General features: G+C 42.3%; 1 protein-coding gene across 1 annotated transcript in view; it reads right to left on the bottom strand.

The window, feature by feature from the left end:
* Nucleotides 1-16,404, bottom strand: part of Fam135b (family with sequence similarity 135 member B) — a 262,927-nt gene that overhangs the window by 39,376 nt on the left and 207,147 nt on the right. Inside the window, exons 8-9 of the mRNA XM_050145127.1 lie at nt 4,897-5,050; nt 3,691-3,740 (exon numbers count right to left, since the gene is read on the bottom strand). Coding sequence (XP_050001084.1) covers nt 3,691-3,740; nt 4,897-5,050 — 204 coding nt within the window. The remainder of the gene's footprint in view (nt 1-3,690; nt 3,741-4,896; nt 5,051-16,404) is intronic.

Genomic DNA, 16,404 nt, shown 5'->3' with positions numbered 1-16,404 from the left:
GATAAACCCCTAGCCACACTTTTTATCTGAGTTTTCTCCTGGAGAGCACAAGGTGCATTTTAGCCTTCAGTTCCTGGCAAGGAATGCCCTAACCCCCTGGAAACTCCCTAGAGATGGGAAGGTATGCAGCTTTTATTATGAAATTTTATATAACAAACTCATGAAGTGGCTTTTGCTGGCCCCTAGCCAGCCACAGGGTAGAGGATGCTTTCAGAAAATCAAATCAAAACAAAACAAACAACTACAGCAACAACAAAAACAGCTCAAGTTTGGGAAGTGAGAACTGTCCCCAGATCTCAAGGAAAGAAGTGCTGGAGATTGAGGGAATCATCAATGCCCAGGACCTAATCATGTCTCTTTACTGGAGCCTCCATACAAGGAAAAAATTAGTACTGTCATTTCTCCAAAGGATTATATAAAGGAAATTTTCACAAAAAAAAATGTAAAAAAAAAAACCATTTGGTAGAAATTCAGATTTCTCTAGGGCTAGCTCTTCTTGAGGTCAAACTTGACTGCGGTTGTATCGTCTTCTGGGGACTGCACTTTGATAAAACTCTGGTTTGATTTGCCCAGCCATGTAAGAGTGTGAGACCAAGCTCTGCCAACTCAGTGGAAAAGAGGACCCCTTTGCATTAGGAATCAAAACCCAGTAGACCTCACTGGGTGTGGATATGTACCTGCTGGACATGACCATATACGTCCTTGTTGAAGTGAAATGTTTTGCCTTACTGGAGTAAAGTAACTACACGATCATTTTCTTGGGGCCCTAGATCTGCTTCTAATGTATAGAAACCTTCAAAGTTGGGAATTAACGAGCTCATGGGCTGCTGAAGGTACCCACCTGCCTGAAGTTGGTACAGTTAAACTCAAGAAACTCCACTCTTGGCCTCCTTTTCAGACTTTGACCTATGTATCCTTCATCTAGGTGTTAACCCATGTCCTTTTAATGTCCTTTATGGTCGACTGGTAATGATTAGAAAAGTATTTTCCGAGTTCTCTAAGTCATTAAACGAAATTATCTAAATTGAAAAAGTTAGGATTGCCACATCTATTTGGTAGCTGATTGGTCAAAGTAGGAGAGTCCCAGAAATGGTATCTGAGGAGTGACAATGTTGTAAGACTGGCTCTTTAACCTGTGGGACACGATTCTGACTCTAGGCAGACACGGCTAGAATTAAACTGCATGGCTGGGTAGGCAGTTAGCATAAAAGAATCGATGGAGATGAGACAATTCCTCACGCATAGATGTTGGAAGTTCTTCTGCATGGGCCCCAAAGGATGTGCCCTCCTCCTATTCCATGACTCCTAGGGACTTGGAAAATTCATCCTGGCACCATGGTTAACGGGGCAGTAAGGCGTCTTGATCATTAGTCTCAGCTCCTTCCCTGGGATTTCAGACAACCTCTCCCTTGCAGAGATCAAGCTTCTCCCTCCTGTAGCCCTGCACCAAGGATCCTCCGACTTCAGATCTCCATCACCTCCCTAGCGCAAAAGCACGAGGCTTTGCTGTTAATTCTCTCACTTCTTGATTTCAAAGCAGCTTCTTCATTAGAGACCACGAAGATTTTCCTCCTGAAAAGAATTACTGGCACTGCTTGGGATCCTGCCACCACGTACAGCATCTCTGTCCAGATATTATTTCATTCATGGGCTATTCATCAGTGACAGTCCAAGAGCGAATAGACTCCTCCCCTCACCTTGTGCTCCAGGGGAAGGGATCACCACTAAGTCCGCAGGGCTGACGCAGCTGCTCACAAGTCATGGAAATTTTAAAATGCTGACTGAAATGAATCAAAATTTACCTGGTCAACAGGTGCCATAGTTCCTAAGGAGACTTTCAAGAGAATGCCAAAGAGAAGGGGGGGGAGGAGTTGACGTTTGACCACACTGCCTTCCAAGAACCCATACAGCACTAGAAACTACTCAGCAAAGGAGGAAATGCCAAGCCAGGGTACCGCAGTGATTGTGGCAAAAACAACCCTGGCGTTACCATTTCCTGCATCCTCTGTCCTCCACCAGGTCCGATGTGCAGAGCTCAAAAACTCTGTCTTTATTTCTTCTCACCAGTTTTGTTTCTTACATTCTCTTTGGGTTGGAGAGTGAAAGACTCTGCCACATGGTGACTGGCGGCTCTGCTAGTCCCTGGTAAAATAGTTCACCTTTGTGAGCCCGTCCCTAATCCCTCCTCCCCAAAAATGTTCTGCTGATTAAAAGAAGAAGTTTCATGTAGTGTACATTAAACAGCAGCTGATAACCGGCAGGCATGTGCCTGCTTTAAACTATTAGAAAGAGATCCAAAACCAGATGCATTTTTTTCTTTGCCTTTGTTTGTGGTGTTTATGTGTTTGCACATGTATAGGTAGGTGCATGTGTACAGGTGCCCATGCATGTTTATGCTTTTGGATACCCAAAGATGACAGTGGGTATCTTTCTCAGTGGCTCTCACCTTATTTCTTAAGACGGGGTCTCTTGCTGAACTCTGAGAATGACAGTTCTGACTAGTCTAACTGGTCTGCTTGCCCCTGGGACGCTGTATTACAGGCAGCCACAAAGGCTGGCTCCCCTATTCTTTCATATGAGTCTGGAGATCTGCAGTGTGGTCTTCCTGCTTGGCCAGCAAACACCTTATGCTCTGAGCCATCTCCTCAGCCCCTGTTTCTGCTTCATTCATAGGAAAACAAAAATTGATAAAGACTGAAACAACTTGTCAACACTGCGGCACAAAGGTCTGTTTTGGGACCAACTTCCAGCACTGAATAGCTCTGTCACTCACCAGGCCAGAGGAATATTAAATTCCTCTCCTTTGGAAAGGACGGTGGTCCTAGCCTACATTAGTGAAGTGTGGCTGGCCCACTCTACAGAGTGCTCCAGGGAAACTCAGTCACAGCAGGTGACTCAAGAGAAGCACATGCATTCTGCACCCACTCTCCAGGGGCACAACTCTTGTTTGCCTTCCAAAGTTGGAACCGAGTCCCCAACATGAAATTACTATTTTTTTTTTCCTATTGCAAGTTTGTCAAGTCATTTTCCTTTAGCCGGCTTAAGCCTAAGCACCAAGACTAAAATGGTCTTCCTTTTGAAACCCAGGGAAACCCTGAAGACATCCTCTTGATTTCCAGGTTGTAGGTTACTGTTCACTGCTTGAGTGATAACAGAAGTCACGGTAGTAAACAGTAAGGTGACATGCTCATCGCTAGCTTTGCTCCAGACAGTGCCCTGACCTATGTTTTTAGGGACCTGGAGATAGCTTTGTCTTGCTTAAATGGGTTGAAGCCATTAATCCTTTCACTGAGCATGCACAGTGTTGGATGCATGACCTTTTGGCATCTGCAGACTCCACCTGTATACAGTGCTAAGGCCGCCATTTCTGAACCTGCTGCCCGTGAACAACCGTGAAGTCTTGCACATCTTCAAAGCACGACTAGTTTTCTTCCTTGCCAATCTTACTCCCCAACATGGCCTCAGACACCCCCTTCGTTTACACCACAGAAGCCCTTCAGGCCTTTCCTCGGGGAGGTAGAGTTGAGGTCAGGCCCACCCCCCACATTTCAGTACCTGTGAAATCACTTTTTCTCATGGGGAAAAAATGTGGCTTCAGTGACCGGCATGCTGTGTGGCAGACAGAACCAGCTTGGTGCGGTCCTATAAGCACTTCCATCAGTGCAGACGCAGGGTCAGCATAGTAATTACCTGTAACTCTGAGCACAGCTGAGAAAGGGTTTCTTCAACAGCAAGGGCCTCTAGGAAGGAAGAACAAAGACCACACAATTAAACAGACCCCATTTAAATGCTGCACTTGCTAACTAAAGGAAAAGGCCTACATTTCATGTTCTACACGTGAAGTCAGAGAGAAACAAAGGCAACTCCAGAGGACTCTGCTAATCAGAATTTGAAGAGAATCAACCTCTATTGACACCGTGGATTGAGCGCAAGAGGAAACCGACTGTGACTACCGAGTGGAATTATAATAATAATTGACCCCTTAAGTGTGCCTAGCAATTTGCATGCCCTAAATGGGTTTACATTTATTTATATTTTTCTAGATACATGTGCATTCACACCATACCCACCCGCCCACCCACAGAGAGACAGAAACAGAAAAAGACAGACAGAGAGAAACTTTCACAAACATAGATTTTGCAACAGTGAATATAGGTTAGTGTCTCCATCATGGAGCTGAAGAGTCAAAAACCCAAGGAAGAGAAGTGACATATCTGAGTGGACTCCAGGCTCCAGGGACCATGAGACTAATGAGCACAATAACCATCCAAGCCATCCACAGTGTGGCCCACAATGCAACAGCTTGTCAGCCTGTACAAATGGCCTCCAGCTATTTGTGATTTAATGGTCAGGGTTTTAACAGGGTTTGAACTCTCTCCTAGCTCTCCAATGCCAAAGTGCTGTCCCTTGCATGTCGCTGTACTGTCTAGGGCAACTTAAGTAACCCCTTAGCACCTCTGCGTCCTGTTGACCTTCCTACCTGACTGGTGACCTCAGATCCATGGCCCACGGGTACAATAGACTCTGTTTCTCTTGAACAAGACCATAGTCTAAGGGTCCAGCACAACACCCCATATGCAGAAGATGCTCAACCAAAATATGTTGAAAAACATTTGAGAGAATAAATCACTTTGGTTCTTTTAGGTAACAGAAATTTTTATTGTTAATTGCTGCTGAAGAAAATCTAGTTTCTTTTCAGGCACATAAGGAGCTCTGATTCTGCACTGTCCTTTTGCTTTGTTTATGTGGAACTGGATGCCAAACGTAAGGATTAACATATGCAAAGCAGTGCTCTCCTGAAGAGTCACAGCCCGAGTCTCCTGTGTCTGTCTGTATCCACACTCCAACACAGAAAGTCAGCTCCGGACCTGAGACTTTCTGGTCCTACTCCCTTACCCAGCTCCATGGTGGGCAGCTCAGGAATGTCTCTCATGATGACCAGGAAATAGAGTCGGAGGCCCTGATAGGCATGGAGCAGCAGCAGACAGAGGTCCCGGTGCCACTTGTGCGCATGTTGTATGCAGTTCTCTGAGGGGACATAGAAGCTTCCCTGAAGAGACAGGAGAAACAGAGCTGAGGAATCGATACTCACCCTGGCTTCACAGAGCTCCTCCAGTCCACTCACCATTCAGGGACTTTTGGAGGCTTCGTGACAGCAGGTCTGGTTCTTAGACACTATGAAGACTTCACAAAGAAAGCTGACTAAGTCCAAATCCCTTCTGTATCCATGCCAAGTAGGAAAAACCACAGGCATGCCATGCCTCTGCTGCATCATCGTGTTTACGTTAAGATAATCATAGTTATAATATTAAATATAATGGTAGAAGATGATGATTAAGAAGCAGGTGAGGCTAACAAAGCCCACATCAAGGTTTGTGATTCCTGACTGTCGCCCTCTTAGAAGTCGCTGTCTCTGACTCCCAGAGGATATACTGTAGAAGGGGCTAGGGGACAGAAGAAGAGAAATCCTTTGTGTGTGCAGGGCGAGGATTAGGAGGACTATTAGAACAGATGGCTGAGCAGCAGTCTGCGCTACAAAGGGAGAATAAAACTTACATAAATTTACAATTTATTTACAATTTTAAAATTGTAAGTGTGAAGTCGGGTCCTCAGTGCTGATGTGCTTAGTGAGAGCGCTGAGTCTGAGCACTTTCAGAAGGCTCTGCACAGTGGAGTCTTTAAGGCTTTAGAATTGGTAGAGAGCTATCTTGATTTGTGCAACAACAAGAAAATGCCTAAGTCCATTCAGTGTGGAGGAAAAGTATCAACAAGACAGTTTTGTTTATCTTTAATGACACAATATGTCTCTCTTTCTAACCTAAGAGAAAGATATTCCACAGTGAATAGACGAAGAAATATCTAAGTGCAGAGAAAGAAAACACGGAGTGGGATGTGGACAGAAGAAAATTCAAGATTCTGAGTGGTAAGAACATCTGGTGGTGTTACACGCCTGCTCATTTGTCTTCTCCTCCTTGGCCACAGTAGAAGCAAACACTTGCTCTTCATGATTCCCTGATGCTGCCTTGTTCATTCTGGAGAAAGATTTGGCTGGGAAGGGGTGATATGTACCCTCTTGGCTTCAGTGTGTGGGTCTGTGTGGTTGGTGATTACGGCAGCCTGCTAGCCCACTTCGTCTCTGTTCTTGTTGCTAAGTCAGATGAATTGGTTCAGGAAGAGTATGGTAAATCAACACTCTTGAGTATGAGCCACCCCATGGAAAGAAATGAGTCCTTGTGTAAGCAGCCCTTTGTAGAGCAGACATCAGTAGCTGGCCTCCAAAATCTCCAGCATGGAAGGATTGGCTCAGGACTGAGGCAGAACCTGAACGCTGTTTCTCATGACCACCACAAATACCTTCTGCTACAGTATCTACTTCCCAGTGCCTTTATTCCCTTGTCTTATACTACAATGCTGTCTGATCTTTCTAATTTAAACCGAAGAGAAAAATTACACGAGGATAACAATAAATCATGAGAGCAGTTATATGCACATTGCAGGGCAGAGTAGACACAGAGATGAAATTGGAAATTACGGAGATAATATAAACAATTCCAAGAATCGTAAGTTCTTTTCTAAAAACTTAAATTGTAAAAGGTTGACAAAAAGCACTTCAAGTAATTTGAGTGATATTTTACAAAGAGTATTAAGAATACCATGCAGACAATGAAATGCATTGTATAAAACTATAATAGAAATGAAGAATCAGACAGAATGATGGACGTCTTAGTTACTCAGTGCAAACTGGCTTAGGCTATGGGGTGACACTGAAATAAAGAGAGGGTGAAAGTGACGGGACTGGCTTGGGATGAGGGGTCCCTCCCCAAGAGTCTATATTCTGCCATAAGTCATGTCTGTTTTAAAACCTCAGGCGAACCCTTGTCCTTACTGCACTGGTTTAACTCTGGTGTATACTTGTGAAAAGTTACCTCTCATCATGGAAAGAGCTGACAGAAAGCTAAGTAGATGAATATTAACATTAACTCCACAGGGGGAAAAATGTGTTCCAGTCATTGCTTGCCAAGAATAAATGTTACATGTTCTTAATTATAGTTCTTCAATGTTAATAGGATATCAATATAATAAAAAATAGTTAAGCTCTGAGGATCACTTGTTTGTTTCTGTTTGTTACCTCTCATAATATATTCCTATTGAACACAAAGTAGCTGGTATATCTATAGAAAGACCAACAAAGCTAGTGTACACCAGGGAGTATGTTGGCTTTTGCAGACTCACAGAGCACAGGAAATTCTGTCTAATGAACCCCAAAGACAACTCCGTTGTGTTGATCTCATTCGATATCTGACAAGTTTTGTGGAAGATAGGCACTCTTCATTTCTCTTTTCAAAGTTGAATACAGATTTGTAAAGAGAAAAATAAAATTTAGTACCACCAACCAAACATAATGTGTAGTTCACCAGTGTCCAGTAAAATCATTGTAGACCTTTCTACAAAACATCCTAACACATATATGCATATATACACAGGTTTGCGCATTACTAGATGTATAGACTTATACAGATACACCCATAAAGTGGAAGAATGATCTTAATAATTTTGGGTTTTCTTCCACAGCAATGTGACATGGAATTCTTTGGGATCAGGCCAAGTCACAGGAACACCTCTTTCCACTCCATAGATCAAAAGACTGGGACTCAAAGAATTAAGGGCCCCAGACAAGACAAAGTCACCCCATTTTCCAGTAGCAGAAATGGCTCTTTGAGTCTATGCTGAAACAAAGGCTCTCTGTCTGGGTGTACACTCAGAGAAATTGTGTACAAAGAAAGAGAAAGGGGAGAGAGAGAATTGCACCTGTCAGAGACAGAGAACAGATGCTCAACCGAAGTCTGCTTGTCTTGACGGAGGCATTAACACACAAGTCCCGCAGTGTCTTCATTTGCTGTGACTAAGCAACAGTAAACGCAGGAAGGGAGTATAAAGAACATCACCAGTAGTACGATGATGCTCTGGCGGTCCTGAAATTCCATTTTTCTGCCCTTCCTCTGTCTCAAAATTCTACCATGGTCTTCTTTGGAAAAGCAACCCAGAAGCTAATGAAGAGGGTAAAGAATCCTTGAGATGTGCCAAGTTTAACTTCCATTTTACATAATTAATTCTTGATAACATGGCATATGCAATATGCTACGATCACATTCACACGCCCACCCAGCTACTCTCTCTCATCCCCTCTCACCCACCACCAGTCCCTTCCCAGGTAGTCCTCCTCCTTCCCTTCCTCCTGCCATCCTCTTTTACTTTTGTTATTGTTGTTGGTGGGGGTGGTGATGCTGCTACTGCTGCTGGTGGTGGTGGTGATGAGAGTGGTGGGTTTTTTTTGCTTTTGTTTGTGGTTTGATTGGTTGTTTTTGCAAACTTCATACAGGTAGTTGTGACTACTGCATTGACATCTTGACAGGAAATGTACTATCTATGTCAAAGAACATTTCAGAAGAGGGAGCGGGAGAGACTTTGGGAACTGAAGGAAGGGGAAGAATGTGACAGTCTCTGTTTTGTAAGTTTGGATTTTAAAATGGGTCTCAGTGTCATATGGATGTTTTAAGAATGGATGTTTTAAGAATGACAAAAAAAAATGGTGAATCTTCATAAGGTCGGTTCATTGTCAGTATGGAGGTAGGTAAGGAGTCTAAATGCTAATCTAAGCAGCTATACTGAAAGCTGGCTGGGGAGCATTATTTTAAAGACTACATCCCATTGTCCATAAATTACACAAGGGTGTAGCTTTTTGAAACTGAACAATATAATGTGTAAAATCACAGAGCTTCACTACAGGCCTACAGAACCCATGCATATGTAGAAAAAAACAGTATTTTCCACCAGAGCTTCATGAAGTATCGCAAAGTGTAAGGAATCACACTTAGCGGTCAACTTTCTCTAAATCTGGAATGAGATATGTACACAGTGAGAGAGGAATCAAACAGGGCAGGCACATTGCCAATCAGTACATTAACTCACAAATGGTGGCATTCCCTGGACTGGACTCCATTTATAGGCAGATACACAACAAAAGACAGCTGCCTCTTCCTTTCTTTAGATGAATCAAATCCTGTGTAAATAGGAAATATTCATACAGGTGGATAGAAGTGAAATGGAGTCCTTGGTCAAGACAACAGAGAAAAGAGCTTTGATGTCTAAGTTTTGGGGTTGATTCTTTGCTACCGTCACCTTGAACAGAGTTCCCTCCATCTCAGTACCGCAGATGCATGGTCAACAAAGAGGGACCACTCACAATACAGGCATCCAGAATCCACTGGGAGAAGGGCCTCTAGGCATGCCTGTGTGGAATTACATCTTGATCACATTAATGATGGAGAAAGATCCATCTGAAATATGGATGAGGCCACACAATACGTGAAATCCTGGATTGTATAAAATGAAGAAAGTGAGCTGTGTCCTAGAGTGCATTCGGGCTCTCTGCTTTTTGACTGGATGTGATTTACCAGCAACTTCATTGATGTAGCATTGGTGCTTTGGCTTCCCCATTATGCTAGACCGTGTCTTGACCTCTGAGCTAAAATGAACTATTTCTCTCCCAAGTTATTTTCAGCAATAGCAAAGAAATTAAGACAATCTCATGTGGTACTTTCTCAATCCTATGACTGTATATCCTCAATAGGTATGACTGACTACCCATGAGATAAAAATCTCTGTATTTATTACTCCAAATTCAAATATATTCCTTCTACTTACATGAGGCCTTAGATTTTCCAGATCATCATATTAACGACTGCTAAGCACCATGAGCATATACGACTCTGGCCATAGCAGTAGTAAAGGTGATTCTGTGTCCCTCTCCTGCTGTATATGGGTTATACACTGTCGTACCTTGTGATTTTGGGTAGTTTCTTGAAGAACACTTTAAAAGAGTGAGTTCTTGGTGGACTATGGGAGAAATCTTCAGCTCTCTGCTGGTTCTTATGTGCTCACTGCCTGCAGACCTGCTTGAGGGGTGCTACCACCAGAGGAAGAATTTAGAGGAGGGAATGTGTTGTTACTGGAATACCAGTTATCTGTTCTAAATCTGTTTCCCACATGGAAATAGCATCATGTAATAATCCTAGCCTCTCTCTAATATTTATTCAACAAATTATGAATGGAGGAAAAGAAACTGGGTAATTCCCTGTCTTGCAAGTGAAGGCATTCTTCAGGGGAGACCATAGTGTCCACTACCACTGTGTCTCTGTAGCAACCAATAGGGTTTAAAATTCTCTAACCAAGGATATTAGTTTTCTCTTCTGTGATTCTGGCTTCCCACTGTTCACCATTGCTGGTCCTTTCAATGCTTAAGACAGCTGCAATCATGCAATATATTTACAGAAGTATATAAGTCTGGAGACATTGAGGAAATGGCCTCCAGTCTCATGATTACTAAGACGTAACTCTGGGGTTCCAAACCATCCCTGGATTAAATCCAAGTGTTTACCCTCAAGGTAGTATTTTATGCTCACTAGAATCACAGTTCTGACGTTGACTGGCAGCTACTGAACTGAGAGACCAGACAGCGTGGACAGAGATGATGAAAACAGCAGCAGCAAGAAGAAACAGCCATCAGAGAAGCAAGATTAGTTATATACCTTGTGAATGGCCAGACAAAGCATACTCCAAGCCCCTGAAGCTCCTTGCAGGATCACACTCTCAGATATCTCTGCAGAACTGTAAGTCTTCATAGTCTTCTCCAGTGCCCATGCCTAGGGACACTGTGGTTATTGTGTCTTCATACTGGGCAACTGCTGAGGGTCAGCCCAATGACTAGAGTCAACATTGTACACTGTTATGATTTTTATATCATTACCATCAATAATTATCACCTGCAATTACTGTCTAATGATGAGGTCTGAGACCTATTGTGCAAACGTGCTCTTTATCTCTCACCGTGCCACCCCTGATGTCCTTGTACATGTCACCCCATCTGTAGGTCTGGAAAGTAGATCAAAGCTGGACAACACTGAAGATGTAATGCATATTCTGATCCCAAAGGGACACATGCTCAGGTATGTTCTCATGGAGCTTCTAACTTCAACTACATAGAATATGGGAGTTTATCTGACTGTGGGAAGCGAAGCAGAAGAGGCCCATCTGTCTCCAAACTGAAGAAAAAAAGAGAGCTACCTTGAGAGACTATTGAGCCACAGAAGAGATCACAAATTCCCCACCCACATTCTAAGTAAGTTCCACTGAAAACCATCTCAAAGCCTGTCTGGATAATAACCACATAATGATAGCAATCATAGAAACCAAAATAATGAATACTATTAGCACAAAGTAAATCACAGCTTACCTAGGGCTTTTAAATAAACTCTACAAGGTTTGTATCATTATTAACCTCTTGTCAGTTGTTGAAACAGCATAGATCTAACAGACAATGCAGGAAAAAAGAATTCCCACAAATGCTTTTATTTTAAAATCAAAACTAATAGACTAAAAATAACCTGAACAAATTTTAAGGAATGCTGAGCCATGATGATGGTCATATTTCATCCAAATATTGCCATACAGTTTAACTATTTGTACAAGCATGTGGCATAAGATGTGATGTCTATATACTGAACACTGCACTGCAGCCTTTCTTCATTGAGGTTATTGTGTGTTAATTGATTTTGGTGTTGGTTGGCATTCCTTGACTTCGGGTCCTCTGATGATGACAGTGAGCAGCTTCCTACATGGCATGTCACTGTATATCCACAGGCAGTATATCTGCACCACCCAGTCTCTACAACAAAAGGGCATTGCTGATGTGATGAGAAGCAGGCAAACCAGGATCACAATTCAGACGTCCTAGAGAGTCTCACAAAGAATAAACACCAAAGAATAGCTATTTGTCTTGGGGAGAGCCACAAGTCACACCTGCAGCTCAGCTCAGAGCTGTGGTCAGAGATGTGGCCTCAGGAAACGTCTAAATGCAAAGGAAAAACAAACAACACAAGGATTTACCAGGAAGAGTGATAATGGTGGCCATTATACCACAAACACACTTCACAAATAATTCCTCCTTTCTTCTGCTCTGGACTGGAGCATAGGAGGAGGAAGCAAGGGAGAATTGGAACCACGTTTCCACGGTCTCATAGATAGTGCTGCTTTCTGCCTAGATCTCTTCATTATTGTAGACTGAGCCCTCATCTGAAACAAAGATTCTGGTACACAGACCACAAAAGATATGTATAGACCATTTTACAAATGGGACTATCAAAGTGGCCTTGCGGACAGTAAAAGCTGTGATTAAGGAGACTGATGTCAGTACAGCACTGCAATGTAGAAAATAATTAACAATTGACAATTGAAAGAACTGAATCTACCTGTGGAAACATTACAACTTCCTCTCTGATTCTCTGTATTTTTCTTTCATTTGTCCATTAAAAGCAATTCCATAAATGGCACGGTAGTCAGTGATTTTATTAGCTGTTGGAAATGGGATTCTTAATATTTAATCTAATTGAGAATGTCTTCAACTCAAACAAGTAATTTAGTTGTCAGATCGTCCTAAGACCACAAACATCATTTTGATGAATGTCTTTCTATTTACACTCTTGCTTGAAGGAAGGTTCTGACTTAAGGGAAAATATTATAACTCTCTGATTCAACATGAATATGAATATTGCATATATATCAAACAATCACCGCAAAAGCTGTGTTAGAGACACAGGACCTGTGTGTTCAGTGTAATGAGCCAGCCAGGCCTCCACCTGGGTTAACGTGAAAACACTGAAAATCACTAAAGCTAAGATCAAGGGTAAGGGCAAGAGAGGTGATTCAGCCCTCATAAGCTCTTCTTCTGGAAATGCTGACTCTATGGAATCACATACCATTGACATTTAAGACCACTGATATATGACACAGTCTATCAGCTTCTTCATGTGCACATATTAAATCTAACAAAATATACCCCAAATGAATTGAATAGTAATAACGATGACTGTCATTATAATCTATTGCATTCTTTTAATTACTATCTTTATAATAATCTTAGTAGCACATAGTCTTATATTTGGTCACACTAAGATTGTACTTACAAGTTACAGGAAGGGGGGCGGATAGTAAATGGAATGAGAGAGTGACAGCTGTCTTACCTGTCACTTTTAATATGTGCAATTCCTCCCCTCCTTGCTCCTCTTTTGACCCTTCCTCCTCTCCTGCCCTTACAGCCTCCTTCTCTCCCTCAATCTTCCTCATCCTCTTTCTATTCCTCCTTCTCCCCCTCTTCCTCATTCTTTTACTCTTCCTCCTCTTTAGCCTCTTCCTCTTACTCCATTATTTGATGTCCTTTATTGCTTTAGATTTTGACTTTCACATGTGACAGCACTGGAAATTGGATTTTAGCTTACTAAGGATCAGAAATGGAAGAATTTCATCTGCCTTACAAATGCCCATGTATGTATTTAAGTGGGAAAAGATCACCTTAAGCAAGAGAAGAGGAAATAGGTAAATACAATGAGAGCCTATAAACCATGTAAGTTCAACGAACAAGCTATCTTAGGAGCAGGGAAGAGGCAGCGACCCAGAGTGGGCTGTAGCTCCCTGTAGATAGAAAAAAGTGATGGACCCTCTGCGCCTTCTGCTGCCCTGGAGATCAGAGATTTAGGTCTGATCTCAACCTGCTCTGATGTGACTTTCCTGTAGACTTCAGTGGCTTTGTTTAGAGTTCTTTCTACCACAGGAATGAAAATCTAAAACTTGACTTCTTTCCTAATATTCTTTCCTTCCTATAACTTTAGTATTCCCGAAATGAGCATGCTATGTCTTGGAATCATTTGTCTTTTCGAAATTGGGCAGCAGTACTCTGATGTATTGCCTTATCTCATCATGTTCTAGGTGACATGGTCCCGTTCCAAGTGTTTCTTCATAGAGACTCCAATACTGGAGAGTTTACCTCATCTCAGAATGGCTTGGCTGCTTCTCTACCTCAAGTGCTGCACTTACTAATACTTCTTTAATTCATTCATCATTCTACCTAAAATAATTATATGCCAGAATTAGAGTATATGTGTATCATTTGTGAATGCAAGAATAATTTACTCAATATTGTTCTGTCAAAGCACTAAGTGGAAATAGAAATGGGAAAATTATTTGCCTATTATTTCTACATTCAGACCCTTTTAGTCTGGTTTATGAAGCAGCACATAGATTTCACGACAGCTTGGTACATTCTGTAATAATCTGATGCACAAATGCTACTTGTGCTCAGATAGAGACACTCAAGTCATGTTGGGAAAGGCAAGAAAAGCACTGTGTGAGAACAGTGATTCTATTTTTTAAAAGAAATAGGTACTGAGCAGAGTAAAAAAATCCAATCACATTGGTAAATGTGAGTCAGTATGATGTAAAAGGAAGCCTCTGCTGGAGTGAAAATCCAACCCAATGCTGTGGTATGATGAAGCAGGGTTGGGATACACTGAAGATGGATTAAGGTTAGGCTTAGAGCTATAGGGCAGTGCAGAGGCTTCTGTGGCTTGGTCTCGTGAAAAAGAATACAAGATTTGCCACCTCAAATTGGCCATAGTGAGGATGGAGTGGACTGCAAGGACAGACATGAAAGGAAAGAGAATAGCTGGCAAACTGCTGTGTGTGCCAATAAGAGGCAATTACGATGATGCTCAGGTGGTGGAGGAAGGAGAGGGCGGGGTGTGAAAACAAATATATGTCAGTAGGAACCAGTCCCTCCGAGGTGAGCAAATGTGGGTTGGGGATGGTTCTGAGGTTTCTGGTGAAGCAGTTAATAAACCACTTAGGGAAAATTCAGGACCCAAGATGTCCCCCACAGATCGCTAGTCTAGCAGCCCCATTCCAAATTTTTGTATAATAGGTCTTGGGACAGCTATTCCTCGATGACATTTTTTTCCTACATGTAAAACAGAAATACTAATAGCTCCTGGATAAAGGGTTAGAGCAGGATAAATCAGAATATGTCTGCAGATTAGAGGTCAGAGGATCGTAAAGATTCAATACTATATTTTAGCTAAAACCATGGTTTTTAGTGTAAATAAGTCTAACTTGAATATTATCCATGCAGCCATATATTTTTATAACCATAAATCTACTACCATAACTAGAGATGATGTTTCATAAATTCACTCTTCTGGCCACAGAGCAAAAACAGAACTAGACTTATCTAATTAGGGTCCATTCTGTAGTGCATAGAAAACCCTCAGCAAGTAATCCCAATGTCGTGTTTCCAGGCACCAAATGTGTAAAGGAAGTGTGATGGCCATTAGATGAAGCAACAGATGCAAGCACGTTGGGACCAGAAAAATATTATAGAGCCCAAGTCACATGCTGTTCTTCCTGGAAGCATCCAGGTTGATTTGCAGAAAGCTCAACTGATGCTCTTTGATAAGAAGGTACCTGGACTCCTGACTCTTTCTCCTAGCCTTCTTTCTAAAAATGACTCCCATACCAAAAGTCACACTGAGTGAAGTTTAGAGTAATTCCTTGGAGCCCACAGAACACTTTCTCACAGCCTGGAGAAAACATTGATTTGTGTGAAAGCTCTCTCGGGGAAAGAGAATGAGATCCGTATGGAACATAATTTTCTAGCTACCCCGATAAGCAATTCAGGAGGCAGTGGTAATTGTGAATGGTGAGGAATGAGGCCACTCTACTGATAAATGCTGGAGTAGACTGGGAAACTGAATGGCAGTCAACGCATTCCAATATCTGTGCTTGTAGACAAGAAGACTGTCTGCTTTGGGAATGATCTTTAATACCTGGATCCAAGAGGGTCACGCTTCTTGCCTCCTCTAGAAATAAGAGGTTCTATTGGAGGAGGTGGCTGTGAGGTTCTTGGTGTCAATTAAGCTAGATGACTCAGAGGAGTTGTTTGTGAGCAAAGCATATTGTGCATAGCTGCTCAAATACTATGGTGAAACATTACTTTGTGTGCTAACTGTGATGGTTTGAATAAGAATGGCCCCCATATGCTCATATATCTGAGAAGAATTAAAAGTTGTGGTCTTGTTGGAGGATGTGTGTCACTGGGGTGGGATTTGAAGTTTTCAAAAGCCCATGCATGGCCAAGATTATTTTTTTCTGTTTCTCTACTTATAGACCAGGATGTAGCTCTCAGCTACTGTTCCCCCACCATGCTTACCACCTAGCCCCCTGCCATGAAGACAAGAAATTGAAATGAAAGGCAAGCCCACAATCAAATGATTTCATTTATAAGATTTGTCTTACTCATGGTATCTCTTCACAGCAATGGAACGATGACTAAGACACTAACTAGAAACTAACAATAAAAATAAATTTAAAGAGTTCCGGTCCAGGCACCAGGAGAGACATCACTGGGGTGAGTGAGTTTCTGACCGCGGCAGCAGCCCGGGACAGGGAACTCAGACACCCCTCCTACACTTCCTGGTCATCCTCAGGGGCTACTCTGCCCGATACTTCCTCTCTCTT

This window comes from Alexandromys fortis, unplaced genomic scaffold, assembly GCF_014885135.2.
Source record: "Alexandromys fortis isolate MF-2015 unplaced genomic scaffold, M_Fortis_MF-2015_v1.1 scaffold_2_1_26212458, whole genome shotgun sequence".
NCBI classification, from domain to species: domain Eukaryota; kingdom Metazoa; phylum Chordata; class Mammalia; order Rodentia; family Cricetidae; genus Alexandromys; species Alexandromys fortis.
The sequence above is the reverse complement of the archived record's forward strand: the minus strand, read 5'-3'. Positions and strand labels throughout refer to the sequence as shown.